This window comes from Telopea speciosissima, chromosome 1 (assembly GCF_018873765.1).
Source record: "Telopea speciosissima isolate NSW1024214 ecotype Mountain lineage chromosome 1, Tspe_v1, whole genome shotgun sequence".
Taxonomy (NCBI): domain Eukaryota; kingdom Viridiplantae; phylum Streptophyta; class Magnoliopsida; order Proteales; family Proteaceae; genus Telopea; species Telopea speciosissima.
The window spans coordinates 47126396-47144119 of record NC_057916.1 but is presented as its reverse complement, the minus strand read 5'-3'; the positions used below and the strand labels follow the sequence as shown (position 1 = coordinate 47144119).

General features: G+C 41.3%; 1 protein-coding gene across 1 annotated transcript in view; it reads right to left on the bottom strand.

Moving 5' to 3' along the window:
- Positions 1 to 11253: 11253 nt before the first annotated feature.
- Positions 11254 to 17724, bottom strand: part of LOC122645682 (secretory carrier-associated membrane protein 1-like) — a 49209-nt gene continuing 42738 nt past the window's right edge. Inside the window, exons 11-13 of the mRNA XM_043839008.1 lie at positions 12366 to 12414; positions 11701 to 11766; positions 11254 to 11589 (exon numbers count right to left, since the gene is read on the bottom strand). Of these exons, the coding sequence (XP_043694943.1) occupies positions 11503 to 11589; positions 11701 to 11766; positions 12366 to 12414 (202 nt within the window). The 3' untranslated portion in view covers positions 11254 to 11502. The remainder of the gene's footprint in view (positions 11590 to 11700; positions 11767 to 12365; positions 12415 to 17724) is intronic.

Genomic DNA, 17724 nt, shown 5'->3' with positions numbered 1-17724 from the left:
ATAAGCTTGGCATTTAATCCTTCTTCCGCTGCGCTTCCGTACACATTCAGGTATGATCCAAACCCTAGTTAATTTGGATCTTGGTGTATGTGACCTAACAATGGCATCAGAGATATTGGCTTATGGTTCGTCCGTCTTTTTTGCTTCTTTTTTTTCTTTCTTCCCCACGCCTCGCTACCCTTGGTGCACGCCTGCAGCAGCGGTTGCCGCGGGTATGTGCAAGGACGCGCACGACCTCGGTGTGCACAGCAGCAACAGCAGCGGGTCGTGGCCTGCGCTGCTGCAGCCGTGTGCAGCAGATCGTACACATGGCAGCAGCCGCTGGCTGGGCCAAGCAACTGTTGCTGGGAATATAAAAAAATAAAGGGAAAACGGAGAAGAAGAAAAAAAGCAAAAGTTTTTTTTTTTAAAAGTAATCATTACATTTTGAAAAGTCATAACTTTTTATCTTTTCAAAAGTATGAATATAAAAAAATATAAAAAATAAAAAAAAAACTTTTTAAAAAGTCAAAAGGCAAAATTGATTTGCGTTGGCTGTTCTCTCTCTCTCACTTCTGCCATATGCTTGTCCGCACTGGGCTTGTGCGCACAATCGCGGCAGCAGCAGGCCGCGGCCAATGGCTACCGTAGCTATGTGCCACAGGGTAGCTGGCATGGTGGCCTGCCCCCCGAGAATATTTAAAAAAAACAAAAGGGGTAGAATCGAATTCTTTTTTAAAGATTTTTTTTTTTAGGGTTTTTGTGGGAAGGAGATGGGTGAAGTGGGAATCCCTTCACCCACCCCCTTATCTTTTTCCTTAATGGGCTTATATTTATGGTTGTGGACCCTTTTTTTGGATTTTAATTGTTTTCTTTATATTTAATTTTGTTATTATATGTTTGTAAATTTAAATTAGCAATTATACCCCCCATTGTGGTACAGACCAGTTTGACGCTACCATCAGGGTAACGCTGTCAAACACCCCATCCTATGCGTACCATGTGTTTTTTTTATTTATTATTTTTCCATGGGATGGTATTGGTGCTTGCATAGTGATATGTTTTTTTTAGATGTTTGTGCATTAGAATTGGTACCTAGAAGTGATACAAAGTGCAGTGCTCGCCAGTAGTTTGTAGTAGGAATCTTGAATGTAAAGAGCCGGTTGTAATTTTAATATTTTTTGAGAAGTCATATAATGGGAGCTACTGCACTACGTATCACAACCCCGTACCGACTCGGCATATCACTTCAAGTACCAATTTGGGTCTCTTATGTGAGTCTCTTGCGCACCCGATGTATGGCGCATTAAATCGTGGTTAGGAGATATTTTTTTCTCCTATATTTGTTCGAAATCAATTAAAGTTATATGTCCCCAGACCCACACAATGTGAGATTTGATTACCAGCTTAGCGAAGTTTTTGGTCTCACTGTGTGGAAAAATGAACCATTAAATTTAATTAGGGTTTCTTGAACAAATTTGATTTATGGATGTATACTAAATGTCCTCCCTTGCACATTGTAGTGATGGCCTCTAAAAGTGCTGTTGCTGACCTTAACCAAGGCAACAAGTTAGATGGCACCAACTATGACATGTGACACCGAAAGGCCAAGTTCTTGCTTAATAAGCAAGATTACCTTGAACTCTTGACCACTGAAATCACCCCACCCGAAGTGGGTACTACCGCCCGTCACCGTCAAGAAAAAGAGACTTATGACAATTGATTTAAGAGAGATTGTAGTGCGTGTTTTTTTATGTTAAGCACGATGCACGATGATCTCATTGGCCAGTATGAGAAGTGCGAGACTGCCAAGTCCATGTGGGACCAGGTAAAGCTCGACTGTGGCGGTACATCCACTACCAGGCTTAGGTCCATGACCTTGAAGTTTATGATATACCGTAAGGACCCCAAGCACACTATGGTTGAATACCTCAGGGTCATGAAACACATGATCCAGAAATTAGATGATGATGGGGTACACCTTATCGATGAGCAGCAAGTACAAGCCATCATCAGGCCGTTGCCTGATTCTTGGGGGCAAATGAAGATAGTTCTAACACATAACGACATTGTCAAGACATTTAATGACATGGCCGCTCATGTGGAACTAGAGGCGGAGCGCCTAGAGGCGATCCAATCACATGCCCTTGTCGCCCAAGTGGGGCAACGCAAGAATGGGTCTAAGCGCAAGAGACAGAGGATCATTGGGAATCAGGACCAAGCTCAGAACGCTACACCAACTGGGCGTAAGACCACCAAGCGCCGACATGGCAAGCAAGGTGGAAAGAAAGATATCACCAAGGTCAAGTGCTATAACTTTCAGAAGATGGGGCACTTCGCTCGTGACTACACTGAAGCGAAGCAGGTACCATTTCTGCCCCTCTATCTTTGTACTTTTGTATGTACGCACATTTTGGTTATCTAAACCTAATCTAATTGAATTGCAGATACAGGTGCAACAAGACACATAGCGCAAGATCGAGGAGGATTTGTAGATTATAGAAAGATTCTGGATGGTGCCCAAAGTATCTACATGGAGAATGGCACGAGTGAAGCAGTTCGAGGAGTTGGTACCTACTAGCTCACCTTGTGCACTGGGTGCATCTTGCTACTTCATGATGTGCTATACGCACCAGAAACCCAGCATAATCTACTTTTTGTGACCGCATTACTGACTTTAGGATATTCCTTTATTTTTTATGGTGACTCATTTGAGATATAATTGGATGGTAGTGTTTTTGGATATTGTAGACTTGAGAATGGTTTTGTTAAATTAGATTTCATAATTTCTATTGTTTCCTCTTCATCTTTTGTGGTTGATTCTAATACTAGTCTTGATTCAATTATATAGCACGCTAGATTAGGACACATAGATCGAGATAGGAGGGGACAGCTAGCTTAAGAAAGCTTTCTTGGCTCACTAGCTAAAGTCAACCTATTGATATGTGAGGCCTGTTTAGCGGGTAAGGCCCACTGGTAGCCTTATGGAAAGACTAAACGATCAACCTAGACCCTACAGCTTGTCCATTCGGACATCTATGGATCAATGAACGTGAAGGCACGTCATGGTGCTTCCTATTTCCTCACATTTATCGATGATTACTCGCGATTTGGTTATCTCTATCTCATCGCTCACCGCTACGAAGTGCAAGATTGCTTCAAACACTTTATAGCAGAGGTTGAGAATCAACAAGGCAAGAGTTTAAAAACTCTGCGAACTGACCGAGGACGCGAATATTTGTCAGATCAATTTAAAGAGATGTGTGAGGAAAAAGGAATCACCAGACACCTGACTATTCCCCACACTCAGCAGCAAAATGGTGTAGTGGAGTGGAGGAATAGGATGGTTTTAGATATGGTTAGGTTGATGATGGCATAGGCCAACCTCCCAATATCTTTTTGGGGGCATGCTATGTTGACCGTTGTCTACGTCCTTAACCGCATGCCATCACAATCAGTTCCTTCCACTCCCTATGAATTGTGGAAAGGCACAAAGCCCATTTGGGGGCATATGCGACCATGGGGCTATGCAGGATATGTTCATAGTACCTCCCATAAGTTTGGGAAACTTGGCCCTAGAGGTAAAAAGAGTATCTTTATAAGGTATTCTGATACCTCGAAAGGCTATGTAGTGTACAGTGAACATCAAAATGGAGGAATGATAGAGAGTGAGTCCTATGATGTGGATTTTCTTGGGACTGATTTCCCTAGCATCAGTGACACTAGTAGAGACCTTGATCTCTTTGAGATAGTGTCAAACCTGCCCCTAACTGGCTGGGAATTTGAATGAAGGACAGGAACCCCTGACATTGCATCCAAACACACTGTGGAGCATCACCCCAGTGATTAAATTTATGGAGAACCCCCGAGGATGTCCTCCTACATACCTGTCAAAAGATGGACTGCAGACCCATATAATTGCCCTGCCCACAACATAATGTACTGCATAAACTCCAGGTAATCTCTCTCCTCCTCATAAATGTGGGGCCCACACCTGAAAAAGGGTGTAATTTACCTAGGGTATGGTGTAGGTGTAAAGCCTAGACCCTGGGCCAAACCCCTGTGCAAGCCCCACTGAGAAACAGCTTTGTTGTATTCTCTGGGTGATGCACACATCACCCAGTGCAAAGCCCAGAGTGGGAAAAATGAGTATTTTAATCAATAGATGTGTGGGGACTACCCATACTGGCCATAGGCACCCTCCATAGGTTGATGGGAGTCCTGGGAACCACCACATACCCCTGGACCCCTGTGGACCCCACCAGAGTGCCCAGAATAACTGAGAATCAGTTTCAAAAATGCATTTCTGAAGTGGACCTAAGCTGCCAAACAGGCCTTAGTAGGGGTTAAGCTATAAATAGGAGACCTCAGCCTTGTTTTAGAACCTTATTTCACTGCTGAAATCGTGGGAGAGAAGGGAAGAGAGAAAAGAAAGAAAAGAGAAGGGAAAGGAGAAGAAAGGAAGCAGAAGAAGAAGGAAAAGAGAGGGAAGAGCTGATCTTTGCCTCCAAGCTCTGGTCCAGCAGCCTACCAGACCTGCTACAGGTATAAAGACCACGCTCTTCATACTGCTATGCTGTTGTTTACTATTCTTCTCCATGGATCTCAATGTTTTGGATGCATATCTAACCATGGACAGCCCAGAACACCTGGGGGCTGCCATGTACCACCTCAGATCCAACATGCAAACATGTTGCATGGAAGATCTGAGGTATATTCATGTATGTTTAGTGTTGTTGCTCACCTGAGACTGAGATCAGTCTCTGTGCCTGGCTGCACTGCCTTATTGCACCCAGATCAGGCAATTTGGGCTTGGATCTGTAGATACAGGCTAGCCCTTGCCTGGATCTAGGTTGGGACAGCCTACTACCATGATTATACATGTAAATTTGCCCTTGCATGTAGCCCAATCCATGCCCATATGCTGGAACACAGCTGGGTTACTATTTACTGGGCTGTCTGGGCAACTCCTGGCTACCAAGTGGTGGGCCCAGGCCATGATCCATGTGGACCATTGTAAACTACCCCACATGAGGTCCACAATGACCTAACAAGCATAAGGAATCAACCATGGCACTGTCTATGGTGCAAAACCCAAGAAAATGGGCATGTTCACGTTCTAAACAGGCTCTAGGTGATGCACTAGGCGATGCACACATCACCCAGAGAATTAAAAAGGTTTTTTTTGCAGATCTAACTTTGGGGTTTTCACCTATGGACTATAAACAGTGTAAGGAGGTCATAAATGATCAAAATATCCCTCCTCACATCTGTCCATAATTATGTACACCTTGGGTACCCAAGTGGGCCCTGTAGGGCTTGGAAACCCAGTCTCTATTGGTCCTACAGCACTGCTGACCTGGGGACTATGTTGTAAGACTGTTGTGACCTAGAATCATGTACTACAGTGGTGAATTACCATTCTGATCCTAGACCACATTCTCCGGATGATGCACCGGGACATAGACCTAAAGCCCAGTGCAAGGCCCAGAGAATTCCAAGTGATGTCAGACTGAGCACCGAGTTAGACCAGTGAGCCTAGACCAACACTAGATTATCCAAATTAGTTTTGAATAATTAAAATAACACATTTCTAATTTATTACTTTAGGATTTGATCCTGTGCTCGAGGTGCACAGCCAGATATCGATCGAAACTGAATAAACAGCTGAACCAGTAGGATCAGACCAAGGTGAGTGAAATGTCATCGTGTATGTACGTGTAACATGAATAATATGCAGAATCTAATTTACATAAATATTAATACTATGATTCATGTTTAATTCAAGTCTTATAAATACAATGCAATACTATGTAACTGATGATCAACTCTATTTAAATATTCCATGCTGATTGTGATTGCTAGATTTGATGTCGTAGTCGGCTTGGAAATGAGGCCTGTGGTGGCCCATAGAATAGGATGCGGTTGACACCACCCGACTCATACTATGTTATATAGAATGCATTTGGTTAGGGTATCATCACCCGTACTACAAACCCTTGCCAACAGGGGTTTAGGCGTTGGATACCACAAAAGTGTGAGGCCAATGTCAAGAAAGACATTGTTTGGCCAATTGACCCATCATGATCATTAGGACGTGGTGATAGCACAGAAATGTGTGAGGCCAATGTCTCAAGAAGACATTGTTCAGTCTGTAGGCCCACTAGTCAATTGGGCTGGTGGTAGCACAGTGGTAACCTAGAGGGCCGGTCGGGCTGACCTATGGAGGGATGCTGAAGCCAACTGGTCTTCTTTGACAACTCAATGGGTGTATCGCTGGAAGGGGTTAAAAGCCTGCACCAAGGATACATATATTGGGGATTATAGTAGCAGTAACCCGCCTTAGTTGTGATGTTAGGTGGCTAATAAATAAAATGAACTACACCTCATGTAGGACTCATTTGGTTGTGCTTGCATGTGCATGCATGGTTTATATTTCATTCACGGGATCGGTGGAGCTCACACTCTTGTATATTCTCTTTTAGCTGATTTTACAGTCACTGGTTTGCCAATGGATGATGAAGCTATCGGTGGAATTGTAGATCTTCCTCACCTTGTTGCTTAGCGACGATTTTGTGATTATTTAAGTTTTCTTTCTTTCAAGAAGTGTAATTGCCAAGATAATATACTTATTGAACATAAATGGATATGTATATAGTATAACATAGGTATTTGGGATTTTATTATAAATGATATAGATCATCTATGGGTAGTTTAGTCTTTCGTTGCACTCTGATATTCTTTTATTAACTTTTTACCCTCATTGTGTGGTTTGTGATGTGTAAGTACTGCTTCTTGATCCTTGGGGATTGGCGGATGTCGTAGGGCATCTGGGTCACTTGCCTAAATCCTCCCAGGGAGTGGTTTGGGGTGTGATAGATAGAGGCTGATGAAAACGTTTCACCTACTCTTGGCGAGGGTGAGGAATTAAACACTCATCAAGAGATCGCCAGAGAGGGTGAGAGTAATCATCAGCCCAATGGGAGTGCGCTACCTAATGAAAGCGCACAACCCATGGGTCAAGAACCCTCTGTGCGTAAAAACGCACGTGGACGCGTTCCCCGACGTCATTTTGAGATTGAAGGGGACGCTGCCCTCATCTGTGTCCCAAGGGATGAGAATCAACCAGCCTTAGTGAGTGAGATGCTCTCTTCTCCAGCTAAGGAAATGTGGTAAGCTACTATGGAAGACGAGTTGAGTTCTATGAGTAAGAACTAAGTCTGGGAGTTAGTTGATCTTCCACTTGGGCGTAAGGCCATCGGGAACAAGTGGGTCCTGAAGGTCAAGTTAAAGGTAGACGGATTAATTGACAAGTATAAGGCACGTCTTGTGACGAAGGGATATACCCAAAAGGAGGGTATAGACTATGATGAGACGTTCTCCCCTATGGTGAGAATGGCCTCCATACGCCTCATTCTAGCCATTGTCGTAAAGTTGGATTTGAAACTCTACCAAATGGACGTTAAAACTATTTTTCTCAATGGAGAACTGGACGAGGAGATCTTTATGGCTCAGCCTGTGGGCTTCGAGAAGAAGGAACATGAGCGTAAAGTATGTCGTCTCCAACGTTCCATCTATGGCCTTAAGCAATCGTCCAGAAAATGGTACATTAGATTTCACCATGCCATTATCACCGCGGATTTTGACATGATTGAAGATGACCACTATGTGTATGTTAAATGGTCCAAGGCAAGGTTTTTTATCTATCCTTATATGTTGACGACATCTTGTTGGCTGGAAATGACATTGAAATGATTGTCGCCACTAAAGAGTGGTTGTCCTCTACTTTTGAGATGAAGGACATGGATGAGGCCAACTTGGTGTTGGGCGTGAAGATTGTGAGGGACCGTGCTAGGAGACTTCTTAGTTTGTCTCAAGAGACTTACATAAAGAAAGTCCTAGAGCGATTCTATATGAACAACTCAAAACCCATTGACACCCCAATGGACAAGGCATGCATTTTGAGCCTAGACCAATGCCCTAAGAGTGATGAAGAGAGAAACCAAATGTCCAAAATATCCTATACAGCGGCAGTAGGTTGTTTGATGTATACGATAATGTGCACACGTCCAGATATTTGCTTTGCTGTTGGCATGGTGAGCCGTTACCAGAGTAACCCAAGACCAATTCATTGGCAGGCAATAAAGAGAATACTTCGATATCTACGTGGCACTACAGACCTCTCGCTCACCTTCAGTGGTTCAGACTTGAGACTAAGAGGCTATAATGATGCTGATTGGGCTAGTGATAGAGATGAGCGCAAGTCCACTTCGAGGTATACGTTTGTCTTGGGAGGCGGGGCTGTCACTTGGAGTAGCAAGAAACAGGCCTGTATCGCCCTATCCATGATGGAATCGGAGTACGTCGCATGTTCGGCAGCTGTACAGGAGGCCGTTTGGCTCAGGAGGTTCTTGCAGAGACTTAGTGTTTTTGCTCACTCAGATGACGTTGTGCTTATACACTGTGACAGCACAACAGTGCTTGCATTTACGAAGGACCCCAAATTTCATGGTAGAGCTAAGCATATTGACATATGGTATCACTACATTCGAGACATGGTAGCGCAAGGTAAAGTTGTTCTACAGCATATCTCCACTGGCAATATGTTGGCTGATCCATTGACTAAGCTTATTGCCAAAGATGTTTACCTAATTCACGTTAGGAACTTGGGACTCAAACGGATTTGATATGTATTTTCTTTGGGAACACTTTGTTTGTGATGGATATGTATCTGTATTTCTCTTACATTTATTAATGAGCATATATTTGTTTGAATAATCTTGTGTGTGTACATTCATTGTTTGTAAAGATGTCACCAGGCATGGAATCGACCCACTCACATGGGTGATTTGCCTCGGCGCTGGGGCATAGCGAGCGAGATGAGCCCATGAGCATGTGTGCTCTATGGCACCTTAGTTAAAGCTAAGATGAGACCTTTACTTGGTCCAACTTGGAAGACACCACACTTTCAAGTAGCCTGTTAGAAACCAGATGTGAGGTTCTAGGCAGAAACCATGAGGGTAACTGCGCTAGAGACTCAGGTTAGGTGCTTAGAGTAGCGACTAGACTAAGATTTGTATGGCGTTTATTGCGAGTGACATGCCCACCCTAGTGGGAGTTACGCCATAGCATGCATGTCATACTGCATGTGCTTATGACGATCGATAGTGAGAGTGATCGAATGGATCCCTGCTTCGTCAGTGTTTGAACCACGTGGATTATATTAATCCTATAGTACCCTTATTACTTGAGACGATGTCATGAAAAAGGCACCCAATGACACTACTTTGACATTCTCCTTAGGATCATGGATGATGCAGTCTAGCGGAAAGCAATTGGGAAAGCTGTTGGTGATATTTGAATTGACATGAGGGGCTCATGGAAAACCATCGGACGTTAAACCTTTGTTATGTGGCTCATTACCTGGGCGACGTGTCGTATTTGTGATCAACGCAGTCATGAGTACATTACATACCAAGGATTAACACTGCTAATCATGAGGGATCGAGAGTGTTAGATCTGGTGTAAGTGGATCGTTTGGGGTATTTCAAGACTTTTGAGAATGATGTATTATGTTGGCTAGATGAAAGTTTGATATAGTACTCCTACCTTGTATCATCTCGTCAAGTGGCACGCCCCATTACCTGTATGGAGGTTAACGCAGAATGAGAGAAACTTGAATGCACGATTAGACTTTTGCGCCCTGTGTGGGCGAGTGGGAGATGTAAATCGTAGTGGGCTTAGGCCCAATAAGAACAGCCCACACAAAGGTGGGGCAGTACGTGACCCACAAGGAGGAGGGGACGGTCACTTAAGTGACCAACCCCTTCCGTGTCTATTTGGGAAACTCCTAGTGGGAGTCGGCTTAGCTGGGTCACCCCTAGGGGTTTGGCTATAAATAGATCACTATAGCTCAAACCCTAGGGCATGCAATATAACATATTTCTCTCCTCCTCTTTGGGTTCTGCGTTTTCTCTTGGGATTCCATCCTAGCCTAGGGTTTTGTGGTGTGGAGTTCTCGAGTGGAGAAGCCTATAGAGATCGTGATCGTGGAGATTCATCCGGGTGCTCGTAACCATAAGCTTGGCATTTAATCCTTCTTCCGCTGCGCTTCCGTACACATTCAGGTATGATCCAAACCCTAGTTAATTTGGATCTTGATGAATTTGGATCTTCGTGTATGTGACCTAACAACCCCCTTCGAAAGATTAAGATCTCAATAAACTTTCCACGGTCCTAAAAGTCGGTTAACCTTTTAGGATTGGTGTGTGGTTTGTCTGATAACACTTTCATCAAAAAAAATATCTCGATAAACTTGAAGTAGGCAAGATAAGCATTCCATTATAGTAATGAAAATATAGACTCATGGTACATCTCTAGTGGATACCTCTGAAAGGTTCTACAGTACTGAAACATCTACCTTAGGGTTTAAGAGAGTAAGTGCAATAGGCGAGATAAACATTTCATTGCAATAATGAAAATATAAATACTCAGGGAACATCCCTAGCGGAAACCTCTAGAAGGTTCTATAGAGTTGAAGCAGCTACCTTGGAATTAATAGAGAAAGCGCAGACGAATAATTTACAAATTATGTCTCACCAAAGACAAAGCATAACTGTCATTATAATTGGGGCCGCATCTGACTAGCCAGCAAAGATAACGAGTGAAAATTTTATAATGCAATCCCAAAATGAAATGGAAAATTATCATTTTAGGATTTTCCATCAAGAAACAAAAATGTTCATTTCAAATTTAAGATATTATTTTTACCAGCGATAGGCGAAGCATTGTATGTTTATTTAGAAGTATACTAAGGAAATCAACAATCTCGCCAGACCTTAAAAGTATCCATTTGCCTAAAAGGACCATTTTTCATTTCACACTGTACTAGTATCCTGTGATTTCATTTCACACTGTACCTTAAAAGTATTATTTTTCAAATTATTTGGGAATTAGCTGAGAATCAGACGGACTCACCATGGCTAGGACCAACTCAGTTGGACTCGATACAACTAGAATACGTATTAATCAGAGTTGGCCCTAGTCAATCCTGAATTAAAGTATGGTAGCTTTGAAAGTTAAAGTTGCCAGATCGAATTTAGTACTAACCACAAGGATTGATCACTATCCAAGTTTTACATTTACACTACCGCACTACCGCACTACCACACTACCGCTCATGATATTTTGTCCAAGAGAGAGCTATCAACAGAAAAAAGAACAGAGCCGAGCCATATATATAGAATCAAATACAAGATTAAATATGTAAAGAAATGAGTTCAATGAAGCCGCACCCTCTCTAATACAAGATCACACACTAAGTCTGCTTTTTAACATGCTTCGACCTACCTCTTCTTGTACATCAAGTCATCTTCTGATAATATACCCCGACAAACAAACATCAACAAGAGTAAAAATGCCCAGATAAAGCAACAAATTTCCCCAACTGCTCTGAATTGTTGGCCACATCCAACGTCAGTCTTTCGTAACATCTGTATCATTTTTCATTACATTGCTGCCACGTCATAGCGCTGCCCTCATGGCTCCTCTTGCAGCCTCCTGCTTCATCTGTGCAGCCTTGCCACTACCTCGAAAATACATGTATACTTGCTGCACACCAGGGTAAAAGAAAATTGATCCCATAGTGAAACCAAAGAACACATTGATACTTTTTTTTGTTGGGTGGGGAGAGAAAAGAAATGAAGTGTGAAGACACCAGACCTGAATAACCCAAATACTGATAACTGACTCGAGGCAGAACAATCCGAAACCAATGAAATAGAAAATCTGTAAAAATAAGAGGATGTCTGTTAGGATAAGCAGAATGTAGCTGTAAAGGCAGATCATCGAAATTTCTAGAGCATAATGCCAGCTACAATGCTCAAAGATCGGAAATCAGGACCAAATCCAGAGCCCAGGCCAAGATCCACAAAATTTGGTGTCCACATGACATGCCACGTGGCAGATTTTTGGGCCGACCAGTTATATATTCGCAATAATAATAATAATAAAATTTTCAGCTTCATGTAGGTCTCAATATTTAACCAACCATGGTCCACAACAAATAACAAAATGAACATCAATGATAACAAAACCCAAATTTTATTTTTCTCTGGGAAAGGATATTGCAAATTGCAAGAGCTGCTCTTTGCTCTTTGATGTAAACTAAGTTTCTCATCATCAATACAATTTAGGCAATTATCATTTTCACTAATTTTGTTGCAGTTTTGACATATCCAAAGCATGCGCAATGTTGCTCACAAAGGTGGTCAACAATGTTTTGCACGAACATAGAAAGTTCTGCTTGCAAGCTGAACTGCTTGACAATAAGATAATTGCACCACAATAGAGCTAAAACAATAAACCACAAACAAGCATCAACTTACCCCAACCAAAACATTGCTGCCGATAAGAGAAATCGCTGGCAAGATACCACTGTTCACAAGATCACCAGATAAACATCATCAGCAATCTAGCAAAGAAAATATCAGCCAAGACTAGAGAAAGAAACACATGGGAGAAAGAGAGGGAGAGAGAGAGAAGGGGGCGGGGCATCCCTAATCTACATTCTCTATAGTGTCAACTTCTAAACAATCTAACTGATCAAGTTTCATTCTTTGAAAACAAAGGTACACTAAAACTAATTGTGAAGATACAGATAAAGAGAGGGGGTAGGTAGGCTGAACTCTAGGCTCAGATATCACACCCTCTAACAGGATCTCAAGAAAACCCTAAACCAAAAATTAGGCCATATAACAAAGTCAAAACCAACCTTTTATGGATGGGGTTCAGATTCTGCTCAAAGACAGTAGGCTGTTAGAATAATAAACCCCAAAGTACAGACATGTTCCAACAGTTGGATTGAAGTCAGAATTCAACAAAATAGAATCTGAACTTTGAAACCCAAAATTTAGGAGATTTATTATAAAAGTAGATCAGAGGCTCCGATTAGCCTCAAAGCCTGGTCTAAGAACGCTCTTGGGTGGTCCTTGTGCCCCGAAGTATGGGAGAAACCTGATGGACAGATTCCACAATACAGCAGATCTCGATTTGACAAAAGGAGGGTCTAAAACAGGGCAGCTGCCAGGTTTAGTTGGGAGGGTTCTGCTGGGTATTCAATCCTCAATCATATAAAACTTAAACACCAAACTCAGGTTAAATCCAACTTCAGCAAGCACAATAAACCGTGGATAAAATAACACTTACTTGAGAAAGAAAACAGAGCATATATATGGGAATATGACCTTTGATTTCCCACCAACTGGCCTAGATCAGAATCTCTCTAATCAGAAGAGTTTCTCACTCCTCAGTGTCTCTCACAGCAGCTTACTATCTCAACGGCAAAAGGCAACAGTCATATTCTCATTCATCAAATTGTTGAATGGGAATAGCCTTACAATTCATTCTATTTTCCCTATCCACTTAGAAAACCTGTCTACCCACAGACAGTTACAAAGCAAATAGGAAACTTAAAACATAAACCCTCTACATTAGGTAAAGGTCTTTAACTTAAGTAAAGCAACTTAAATAAAGAAATAAAGACACTTAACTAATCTCGTAAGCCCATAGCAGTCAAGGCGTCGCCTAGGGAGATTCTTATGGGTTTAGGCGACTTGTCGCCTTACTGCAGGGAGCCTTGCACTGGTTTTAATTGGTATCGAACCAGGTTCTGACACTTATTTATGCCAAATATCATTTAAGTAAGGCCCCGTTTGTTTGCCGGATAAAAAGGGGTAGGAAACTTGTGAGGGTGGGTCCCACATGTTGTGGGTTGGGTTGATAAGAAAAGAAAAGGAAAGAAAATAATGGAATATGCATTTTGTAGTGGGGTGGGATTTAGTGGGAGAGAGAGGAAATGGCCATGGGGTGGGTTTCCATGGGAAAGAAAGGAAAGGAAGAGGAGAGAGAGAGACTCAAAAGTAACTTTTCCATGAATAGTGCCAAAGTCCTACCAATTTTGGTGGGACTTTGAAAGTGAATGGGGTGGGAAAAAGAGGGGTGCCACCTCACCAGACAAGAATAAAAGTATTTAATGAGCTTGTCTGGAAGTTTCCCACCCCATGTATCCAAACACACAGATCCTTGGTATTTTATGGGAAAATAGTACACTTTTCTCACCCCTTATTGCCTAACCCTCTTTTATCCGGCAAACAAACAGGCCCTAAATGAAATTAACTTAAGATATTATTCATTAATAAGCAAATACCCCCTATTTGAATCCAATAAAAATAATTAAAAAAAATCAAATTCCAAAAGGATAAAAAGTCAACTCCCCAGTTCAAGAACAAAAACTAGATTTTTGGCAATAGGTGAAATTTTCAACTTTCTAATGTTGGGATTTTTCTCAAATCTAAAAATTCCATAAATCAAAATATGGTAAAGCATTGCTAAAAATCAAAAGTGCGGTAAAATATTCATTTGTTTTGATATCTAAAAAACTATTTTCATCCAGAGCGAATTTGACAGCATTCATGTACACCAATTAAGGTTTGACCGGAGCATAACTCCTTCAATATAAATCAAATATAAGCAATCTTGGATTTGTTGGAAAGCTGGTTTTGTGATCTACCTAATACAAAAAAGTCTCATGTAAAAATAAAATCATTTGTTCAGTTAAATTTCTTAGAGAACAAAAATATTTCTCTAAATCAAGAGCAGTTTAATTACTTATGGATAAAATCATATTTTCTATGAACAGTATATAAACCAAATGTGAGACTAGGTATACTTGGGCAATGACCAATTCCAAGAACAGTATAAACCAAACGTATGTTTTGAATGTTTCAAACTTCCAATAGTTTGCTTCTTCAGTTCTGTTTTGTTCTAGTTCTATGTTGATTTTTTATGACTTCATGTGACTTAATGTTGATTTTTGATGACTTGATGTGGCTTAATGTTGATTTTTGATCACTTGATGTGGCTTAATGTTGATTTTTGATAATATAAGGTACATATTATAGCATACTAAATAATGTTAGAAAAGAGGGGAAATTTCCTAGATCTTCTAAGTAAAAAAAGGATTTACAAAATTGGTAGTTATCAATTATGTTTTACATTTACAAGGTAAGATTTTGAAAAGATTTACCAAATCCTCATGTGAGTAAAAAAACACTCTCCTTCTCCTCGTCCTCCTTTGGAACACCTCCGCCACCCTTCTCCTTCCTAAAATAGAGCATATGCTGGCAATATTTGTCAAACGCAAGAGAGCCTATCCGGTCCCAGCAAATTTTTTGTTTGTTTTGGCGCAGACTGAACGCTCTCTGTTGCTACTGGTTTTGTCTGAGTCTGTTCGACTACCTACTTATGCATCCTGGGTAAATGTGGGAATGGCAGAGAGATCCCTCTGACTCTCTCTTCCTGTGTGATTCTCTTCCACGGTCCATTATAAATTGGGTTCCAACGAAGAGGCTGCAGCTTGATAGTTTGAAACTCAGCAGCACCATGATGTTATCCGTTTCAAACTCGGGGTGGATAACTATAATTGTGGAGGTGGCGAATTTATTATTTTCAGTCCACATGTAATTTTTGCACCCAAAAAAATCCACATACAATTCTCCAAATGACATCTAAAGAATGTTTCAACTGCGACCCCTTTGCTGATTTGTCAGTGTCAGGTCCTGGACATGAACATATAAAACAGGTATAACCCAACCCACAAGATTTCTCATTTGGATCAAGCTGGCCTCAGAACCAGACCTAATACCTCCTTGATTCACCAGTAATTTGAACAAAGAGCAGGAGGTGGAAACACAAGGTTAATCACAAGGCATGAATGGGGCGGTTTCATATTAGCAAGAACTTGCAGTGACATTGTAGACTATGTGTAATAAATTGAGGCTTTCTCAATCTAAAGTGCTTGAGAGCATAGTTGTCATGGCGTCGGCGTGGAGAGGTGTGCATGGCGACCCTCTTTGATTTCTTCTTCCCGTCGCTTCTTTCCTCTTCGATTTCTTCTTCGATTTCTGAATTTTCTTCTTAAAACTTGAGAAACAATAGAGAAAAAATAAAACATGGCTTGAGTACACATCTATTAACACATTAAAAATAGAGAAAATAAAAATAAAACATGGTCGACATGCTTGCCATGGCAACGCCATGGCGGGCGACATGTCGATATATCGACGTGACACCCCTCCACCGACTTGGATCGGCGTGACGCCGTGACAACTATGCTTGAGAGAAGTAGTAGCAAAATAAAAAACAATCTAAAGTGCTTGAGAAGAGAAGTAGCAATGCAACTCGGTGGAAGACGCAGAAGGTGCAATGCCACTACTCAACGAGACGGAGACTTCCACCTCTTGTGACGGAATGTAGAGTTGCTCATAATTTTTCTTTTTATTTCAAACTTTTTAGTTTGAAGCCCAGGGTCTACCTGAACAAGATAATTGGGTTTGGTTTCAGGGCTTTGGCATGTGAGGAACGAGGGAGCATGGTTTGAGGAATTGGTATTGGATTGGCCGATCCAACCGAATCATATCGGTATCGGTAGACTGATACCGATTTCTAGTCAATCCCGTATCGGTGGATTGGTACGGACAAGGGTAAAAATGTAAATAAAAATAAAAAATAAAACTAATTTTTTGAAAAAAAGAGGGGTAAAGCTGACCGATACGGACAGCTCTGGATAGGTATCGGATCTGTATCGGCAGAGACTGACACCAATTACTAAAACCTTGGGAGGGAGTGGATGTGGAGGTGTTCCTTCATTGGAGGAAGAAAAGGAGGAGAGAGAATAATGTTGGGGGTATTTTAGGTTATTCCATTTAACTTTTTTTACTCACATGGGGATTTGGTAAATCTTTTCAAAATCTTACCTCGTAAATGTAAAACAAAATTGATAACTACCAGCTTGTAAATCTTTTTTTTTTTAATGTGGTAGATCTAGGAAATTCCCCCAATAAAAAATAACAGTTGAGCACCTTGGTCGCCTAAGCACTTAGGCACCCCTCCACCGCCTTGACAACTATACGTAGGCCCAGCTTCTACCCATATTATAGGCCCACAAAAGTGGCTCATTACAATGAAAACAAATTGGATCAAAGGCCCAACACATACTCCCAACCCAAAGCTCATTTCTATTAAAATAATCCTACTTAGGTGATTTATCTGCATCACTATGGGAAGCAAGTACACACTTATGGGGGCATAATCATGAAAAAGCACAATGATATCATGCTTCTACATCTAGTTTTTTGAAGATAGGTATCAGTATCAATACTATCTTGAGAAGTTTAATGGAAATTCTAAACAGCATCATTTCTTATCGTAAAAAGAATTGGAATTTGGAATATACTACATAAATATGTTTGTTTCATATACTATGATTGGGAACAACGTATACTCATGGAAGCATAGATGCTATATCCAGTGCCGATAATGGTATTTTAAGGAAGTGTTTGGTTCGCTAAGTCTAAGAATTTGAGTCTACGGACTCATGATTCTTACCAAAAAATACCGTTTGGTTGAATGTGAACTGAGATTCTACGAAAATCAGGTGATTCTTCATTTCAACGTAAAATTGACTCAAACAAGAATTCGCCTCATGAGGTGAATTCCAAAAAGAAAGTATCATATGGGGTACTTGATATAAATAGGAGATTTTTGGGTGATTCTCACCCTAAATCTCAAATTTCATACCCTAATTCTAAAATCCCGATACTGGAAGGCGAAACCAGCCTTGGTCGATCTCCATCGCCTTCAACCTCCAACCGCTTCAACCTTCGTAAACTCGACGCCATCGCTGTT